The sequence below is a fragment of the Pelodiscus sinensis genome, chromosome 1 (genome assembly GCF_052426305.1).
Source record: "Pelodiscus sinensis isolate ZL-2025 chromosome 1, ASM5242630v1, whole genome shotgun sequence".
NCBI lineage: Eukaryota > Metazoa > Chordata > Testudines > Trionychidae > Pelodiscus > Pelodiscus sinensis.
The window spans coordinates 30014751-30023403 of NC_143052.1; the positions used below are offsets into that span (position 1 = coordinate 30014751).

The window sequence follows — 8653 nt, forward strand, 5'->3', positions numbered from 1 at the left end:
AGCACATAACTTTAAGCAAATAGTAAATATCTGAAGTTCTTCATGGTCAGACCATTTGAAGGTTCTCTTACTGTTTAATCTGATTATTATATTAAAATGTATTGGTTTTTAAATTCTCAGGAATGGGACCTATGCCCTGGACAGTAAATTCAGAAATCTATCCTCTTTGGGCTAGAAGTACAGGAAATGCATGTTCCTCTGGTATAAACTGGCTTTTCAATGTTCTGGTGTCGCTGACATTTTTACATACAGCAGAGTACCTTACATACTATGGTAAGTTGTTGGGTCTTAAAACTGCAGTATTCATATTTGTATTGTCTTACATGGCATGCAGATTTATTATAGTTTAGATGATGATATGTTAGCTGTGGTATGCCATTTTAGCTGAAAAGCTCTTGATTAACAGTAGTTTAGTTTTTAAGAAAGGAATATAGAAAGGTAATTAAAACTGAGGAAAATAAAGAAAACCTTCTGTTTAGTGTAATACTGTGGTGCCATCTAAAAGGGTAGTATTTCACAATTTGTATCAGTTTTACCTGATATTCTCCTTCACATCTTTACCATCACAGACCCTGGTGATCAGACTCTCACGTCTAGTCATGTAGTCAGAGACTCATTGTAAATAGTTATTAGGTATGGGCTGATTCAAGAGCCTTAGTTTAATCTTTGTTATCCTTTTGGCTATTTTTGTTGACATTTCTGTTTTATGGGTCACCTCGGGGTGCATTCAACCAGGGGAATAGCCAAACCTTACCTTTCTATGTCTCTTTACTGTTGACCTCCAGTAATGTTATTGCTGTTTATTTGAACTGATGGGAAGATAGAAGGATTCGTATGAGTTTCCAGGTTACTCTAAAATCAAATGGAGTATTGCTCCTTATTATTTTGATTATTTATAGAGTGATGTAAAAAAAGCAGGCTTTTCACATGTGCACAGACATACTCATTTATTGTAATGCTGCAGTTCATATTTCACCAATCTCTTTGATTTCTGTAGCTTCCTACTTCTGGGTGTTTGGGTTTTTGGGGGGGGAGGGTTGAGGGGAGTGTTCTGTGAGAGGGAGGGAATGAGTAAGGGGGAGGATGGGAGAGAGCGAGAGAGAGCGAGAGAGAAGTTCTGTAACCTAGTAACATGTGTTGTTTTGTATTGCAGGGGCATTCTTCCTCTATGCAGGGTTTGCTGGTATGGGACTCATTTTCATCTACGGCTGCCTCCCTGAGACTAAAGGGAAAAAACTAGAGGAAATTGAATCTTTGTTTGAAACCAGGCTATGTACATGTGGTATTTCTGATTCTGATGAAGGGAGGTATATTGAATATATTCGGGTGAAGGGAAGTAATTATCATCTGTCTGACAATGATGCTTCTGATGTGGAATAATTTTCAGCTGCTGATGTATTAATCATTTAAAAGCCTTCTGGGGGAAGAGCAGCTCTTGGTGACCTCACTGCCCTGCTTCTGGTCTGGTTCTCCTTTCTACTGCCTAGTTACAAATGCCTTCGTGTTCTAAAATACCTTCATTTGGGAGAAAATAAGATGTAATACTCTTTTCTTGATCATGAAAAGTAATGGTTTCCAAAGGAGATTTAATTCTTCAATGTCGGAATTTACTAACCATGTGCAATACAGGTATTTGTGCATTATACCAAATGAAATGCAAACAGTGTACCATACTTATATCCTTATTTTTCTTTGTTGACAAATATTAAAATAATGTAATATCTAATCAGAAACCAGGTGAATCATAAAAGTAGAGTAAACCTGGGAACAGAGGCTAGATTCACAAAAGAACTTTAATTTCTAGGCACCTAAAAGTCCCTGGGATTGACAAAATCTGAGTTAAGCCTTCAGGCTTCCTGTGCAATGTCTGGTGGTGCACAGGCACCTAGGGATGGGATTCACCAAATCCAGCACACTAGCAGATTCCCAGTTAAAATAGCCAAAGGGAGATGCCAGGCAGGGGATATATCGAAACCCCTCTCACTGTGAGATTGGTATTTTAGATCTAAGCTGGAGGGAGGCATCTCTCTCTCTACTTAGAATTCTCAGCTGCAGACCCCATCTTGGAGATACACCTGGATTTAGGACACTCTCCAAGAAGTGGCACATCCCTGTTTGAGATCCCTCTCTCTCTTAGGTGGATGGGTGACTTGAACCAGGGCACTCCCATATCCCTGCTGAGTACCTCTAACCACTGGGATGAAAGTTGAGTAGGGCCTCCTCTGCATCCTCCTCCTGTGAGCATGCTCCTAAGATTGGACCCTGCAAGTTAGTTAGAAGAATTCCCATCTTCCCCTGATTTGTGTATTGCACTGTGGCGTAGGCATCCAGACACCTAGAGGGGAGCCACAGTGCAAGTGCGCAGAGGCACAAACCTCAGCACCAAGGGGAAATTGTAATCTTGGGTTTGGCAGCAACAAAGCAGGAGTTCTGTGAATCTCACCGGTGCCTGATCCTGAGTACTCAAAGTAGCAGTTAGGTGCCTAAATCCCTTTGTGATCCCAGCCCTACATATTGAGTGCTCTTGCTACAGCAACCTGACTATGAAATAAGCAGAATGAGAAATCCACTGGATGCTGGAGCAATAATCACTTGAAAGTATCACGCAGTTTGGAAATATTCACGTCTTTTGTCTTTAGGGGAGAGATGTGTCCCCTAACAATTTCCCTAATGGGATTCCACTCTTGCTTCTTTGTGGAGCTCTCCAGAGATCTGTACTAAGCGTGTTTCAACTCTAATGTCACAGTAGATGTTGGTTATATTATTCTATTCAACTATTGGTCTTTGACGATGTATTATGATCATTAGTTGGTATTTGTGAGCTAAATTGCCAAAGAATGACCTTAAGCTCACAGTAAGGTGTAATTAAATGTGATTTCCTGGACAAATAAATTGACATATATTGATAGGTGCCACTTAAAGGCCTAGGTTAACTAGAAAAAAAAGTGATTTTTCACTCCCATTTGTGCATTTGAGCTTTCGGGTATGTGTCCAGCTTTGAACACAAATATCTTTAGTTTTTAAAAAGTAAAGAAAAATAAGGATAAGATCTTGTGTTGATAAGTTTACAGCAATCACTGCCCCTTTGCTCATTAATGTACATGTCACTTTCAGTTTATCTCTTATGAGCAAAGTAAATTAATTCCAGCATGTCTTTCTTCCCTTTACTCAGTCTTTGAATCTGAAAAGAAAATTAGCAGTATTCAAATACTGATATTTACTCATATTAATTGTCTTATGAAGCATTGCAAAATTGTCAGGAAAATTCACCATGTCAGGTACAAAAAGCTGCTCACCCACATTCACCATGGTAATGAAAAAATTAATGGTATTTTATTCACCTGCTCCAAAAAATTACTTGTATTAGCAAGTAGGATCTTGTACAGCTGCATTAAAATATTATATTTTTCTCCCTTTCCACTCTTTCCCAGTTAATCCTTCAGAGAAATAAGTTTAAAAAAAGTTGGAAGCTCAAAGTCCTACCTCTGAAATTCTGAATGGAGGAAAAATCCCTTTTCATATGTACCATTCCTGCCTTTGTTTTCATGATGTACATTTTTTATGAATATATATGAAATCATTGACCTTTATAGCTACAGGTTTGGTGGCCTTTTCAGGGATTGGGAGACATATTTTGAATGTGGGTTTGCTCTCAAAGAACAATAATGTTAATGGTTGCTTAATTATTCTCACACGAGTGAGAAGTTTTTATTGTAATTCTTTGATAGATTTTATTTCTATTGCTCTATATAATTTTAAACAGGGGCTTCTCTAACTCTGAGTTGCTTTGAATTGTGTATTTTGTCAGAGTTGGGTGTGGCTCTCTTTTTAACTTTATAAAACTGTTAATGAAAATAAATGTTTTGAAAGCAAATGCTTTAAAACATCCCTCTATGATTTGGAGAGGGGAGAAATAAGCATGACAGGGGACTTTTAAATAAGTCACAGCCCCTAAGTTTTGGCATGATTGGACTCTGAACAGGCACCTGCTCAGTTAGAGGGCCATGCTCCTAGACCTCAGATCTCTGCTGTCATTTAGGCACACAACATTGGTATGCTCTCCAGAAAGAGATGCTGAAAATATTCCAGCATGCATAAGTACAAATGTACATTATATTAGGCATGCCATTGCCAGTTTATAGCCTTTACTGAAGGCACAATATGGTCTTAAACACTTTTATAGATACATTGGCTTCTGCCTGACCCCAAAAGTCTATTCTCCAAGGCCACGATTCAGAAAAGAATCCAGGACAACATGTAACTACATTTCAGGATGTCTCTCTCCTGAATGTTGGCCTAAGGCCCTGACCTAGCAATGCACTTAAGCATGTGCTTAACTTTTAGTTTGTGATTAGTCCCATTGATTTAAGTGCTTTTGCTGAACTAGGGCCTAAGCCACTTGAAATACAGCTGATCATTAATAGCTTTAGTGATCAACTGTCACCAGCATCTGTGATTAAACAAAGTCATTGCACTGCTGTCACTCATTTGGCATAACTGAAGCCAAGATACTGTAATAGAAATTGTCACGAGATCCATGACTTGTTTCTTCTGAAAATGCTGTGGCTTTTTAGCAAAAGAAGACCATTATCCTTTGCCAACGGTGTTTCTTGGATGTTCTCATAAATGACACTCTGCTGTGCACAGCACTCAGCTATATTTCTGACACTTATGACTTTTATCTTATTGTAGACAATTTTCTAAAGTCATGCATGACATTTCCCTACTCTCCAGGCATAGAGACTAAAAACACAATGCTTCTCAGCTGTGAATGCAGCTGAGTAATGAGGGCACAAAATGTACTGGCTTCTTTTCTGTCACTTTCTTTTCCCCCTAGTAGAGTTGGATTTAAGTCTTCCTTTTACTATTGCTTTATTCATAGATAATATTCCATCTCTTACAAGTATTAGACATAATATCAAGAATTATGTATACTAAGAACAAGATCAACTGAATACTTGAAATTAATCTTACATAATTAGGGTTTTATTTTTAGTATCCATGAACATTTATAATGTAATGAAGAAAACTAAACAAATATTTCTATTTTGCAAAGGGTTTTTATATTTGTATTTTAAGTTCTAAGAGATTTTGCTAGCTTGGGACTGATTGACTTACATTCCAGATAAAAGGGTATAAATAGCTGAATAATTTCTTATGACAGGATTTTAATTTATAAAAGAACATAAGTAGTATGTCTAAGCACAATATCATTTTGCAGATGATGTGAAATTATTTCTTCACAAGTACTACATGTTTCGTTCAGGGGCACCAGGGTCATTAGTAGGATTGGTAGTATAATTTTGGCTAAATTGGCATATCAGTTACATACATACAATTTAGAAAATTTCATGCCTGTGATGCTTTACATCATGTTGGTCAGATAATGGGTATAGAAGATGTTAGTCCAGATGCATATTTTATTTTAAAAATTTAATTAAAAATTAATTTGTTAATCCATTTTAGAGCTCTAAAGCTTCTTTAAGATAATTTGCAAGTTGTTCCAGTCCCTTGCCAAATTACTGGTCAAAAACAATGGGGTGGAGGTTTTGTTTTTTTGGTTTTGGGGAAAGGTGCATGGGGGTAGGTTTTTATTTTTTGTTTTTGTTCTTTTTAATTTGGTTTTGAAGACAATCATTAAAGTGTGCTAAGCCCCTTAGAAATCATTTAAAGCTCATTTAGTAACTAAATGGAGTTACCATACAAACACAGTAGATAATTTTTATCTTGTGAGTTGTAGTGATAGCAAGTCAGAGCCTTGTAATAAGGAAAGGGATATTAATATAAATGTTATGCTAACTTCTTTGTGAATAAAATGGAAGTTGCAGTGTCCCTATTGCAGGAATTAGTACTGGAGGAAAAACAGCAAAGATGTCATATTAAAAGACTTTTAAAGCAACATTAGAGTTGAGACACTCATTAAGGAGGACAAGGAATTTGTCTTTTACTTACCTTATTAAACATCCTCTAAGTGCTATGGAGTCGAGGGCATGCAGGGTTATTCAGCAAAGTGAAGGTGCCAAAATGGCAAATCCTGCCACCTTTTCTGCAGGAGGGAAAGGACCTTAGGCAGAGGCAATGCTATAATCATGCTCTGTTGAAGGGTACAGAATTATAGAAGCTCCCCTCTGTGTGTGTCATGGAGCCCAATTCCCCAGATTGAGCCCATGAACATCAGAACACGGACTTAGGTAGCATGTCAGGAGTGAGCTAGAAAAAGGATGCAACTCTCCAGTCCCACATTCTCCTAGAAAGATAGGAATACTGGACTGAGCTTGGGCGGAGGAGATCTGTGAAGAAGGAGCTTTCCGTTGCTCACCCGAATTCCAGTTTTGACCATAAGAATCCACAGCTCATTGCATTAATGGGAGTTTTTTCTTTGGAACTCAAACCCTGGCCTCGGTGCAGAAATAGCTATGTACAGTGGGATGAAATGGACCAGAATCATATTCCATTTGTTTCTCACCTTCATTATTATATTAACAAGGACTTTTTGTTTTTAACTTTACTTGTTGTTTACAAAAAGAAGTTTTACTGTCTGGACATTGTTAAACAAGAGAGAGATGTTATGTTCCACTTTCAAGAGATATTTTAGTATAAAAAGCAAAATTCTGCTAAGCACTTTAAAAAAGCAAAGATATTTGTGCACTTTTACTGAGAGATTGAAACTGACCAAATCCCACTCCTCTTTATCTAGAAGAAAATAGAGCTTTGTGTACCAGGCCAGAAGCAGATAATCCACAATATGTGCTTTATGGCAACATGTATTTTATTGCGGGTAATATTTACAGCTTACATGTAGCTGCTGCCTATAAAAAGATTCTGAATTATTCTCCAGGTTTAGACAAGTCACCTTTTTTTGTTCAAAAATATTTGTTTTCTATAAAACTTCATAGCCTTGTGTACAATACGGTTAAGCATAATCCATGAAGTGGTTTAGGTTGTGGCAGTGTTAAAAATGTCAGACCAGTAAACTCTTCTAGGTGAATATTGTTGTTTGATTATAGAGGGGCAGACTCCCTAAAGGTAACTAACTATATATATATTTTAAAAGTCAGAGAAAATGTCAGTTCTTACCTATTTTGTGTATGTTTTCACATAGAAGAGTTTTTTATGTGCCAATAATCATCACTGTGGTGTTTTGTAACAAAGTGTTAATGGTGTTCCAAAGTACTGTAGAGAAAAATATTTTAGCCACACTGTGTTAATTAAAGGCCTGAAAAACCAGAGTTTCTGTAAGTCCTCACTTTTTTTATGTAATAGATGTACAGTATGTTACATTTAAGTGATTTGGCATGTGTAATTATAAAGCTCTAAATATGATTCTATAAACTGTACACTTCTATTTGGATTTTACTTTTCATAACATAGTTTGTCATTTTATTCTCTTTATATGACTAGCGAAGGGTAGCACAAATTATTAATGTCCATATATTTAAAATACAAATAAAGTTCGTGAAGGCCTTAAAATACAAGCAAACTTATCTAATTTTTTAAACATTCAGCCAAATTAAGAAAGGATTGAAAATGTAACCATGATTTCTGAACAAAGGCTTGGCCTTGTTGGACAGATCTTCAGCTGGTATCAAATGGCATAGTGTCTGTCATGCCTTAGCAGACCCCCTGCTGTTTACGCCAGAGTCGCAGTCCAGCAGAACACATGCTCAATTTTAAGCACTTGAGTAGTCCCAGTGAAGTTAATGGAATTAGGCTTGAAATTAAGCACGTGCTTACAGGTTGGGCTGGATCAGGCTCCAGCCAGGTATCAGGCCCTATATATACAGCAACTTCTCATTTACAGTCTCTCAGAGTCTTTAACTTGATATTTCTTTAATGAAGTCAAATTTAGAATACTTGAAACAAAATGTTATTTGATACTAAACTTAGTTCTATTGATGTGCTTATTACTAACACGTACACATGTGAAGCTGGTAGGCATACACTAATCCCTGAATGCATGTTACAGTATGTAGTACTTAACAAATGAGTTTTGGCAAAACTAATGTGAATACGTTATTCACCAGCCTGTTGAACATGTGTTGTTTCCTTCTGCAGCCAAACAAGCCTATAATGTATGAAAGTGTTGTACATTTTATGACATTTTAGTGATGTAAAGTTAAATGATTGTTTTATGTTCTAATGGCTTTACATAAAAAATAAATATCTTCAGAGAACTGTCATTGCCAGACTTGTAAATGAACAAAATAAAAGGTAACATGGTTAATTACAGAATCTTTCTAGACGTTTTATTTGTACACTGGAATCCCTTTAATCCAGCAACCCTGGGAAATATGCCAGATAAAGGAATTTTTCAGACCATGGAGGGCGGGAGGGTGCGTGAGAGGGATGGGGATGAGATCTTACCTGGTGCCGCTTCTAGGCACCCCCCCCCCCTTCCACCTCTATGGGAACAGTTGGGGAAAGCCTCTGGAGAAGGCGTCATTGCACTGCTGTTTCCCCAGCTTGGGGGAAGGAAGAGTGGCAGCAAGTAAATCTGCTTCCTCCTGCCCCTGCCAGAGTCTGTAACACAGGTGTTCCTAGATCAGGGATACCCAGAGTACGGAGGTTCAGGTGTACTAGGATGGAGGTAGTTGAGGGTTTTTTAGCTGGAAAAACAAATAATCTATCATAATGAGCTACAAATGAGATATAA

The 8653-nt window shown here is 37.3% G+C and overlaps 1 protein-coding gene across 2 annotated transcripts in view; it reads left to right on the plus strand.

Annotated features, from left to right (window-relative positions):
* SLC2A13 (solute carrier family 2 member 13) overlaps positions 1-8232 on the plus strand; it is a 352851-nt gene extending 344619 nt beyond the window's left edge. For both annotated transcript variants that reach the window (XM_006120405.5, XM_075927418.2), the window contains exons 9-10: positions 121-273; positions 1154-8232. In XM_006120405.5, coding sequence (XP_006120467.1) covers positions 121-273; positions 1154-1380 — 380 coding nt within the window. In that variant the 3' untranslated portion in view covers positions 1381-8232. The remainder of the gene's footprint in view (positions 1-120; positions 274-1153) is intronic.
* Positions 8233-8653: the final 421 nt, after the last annotated feature.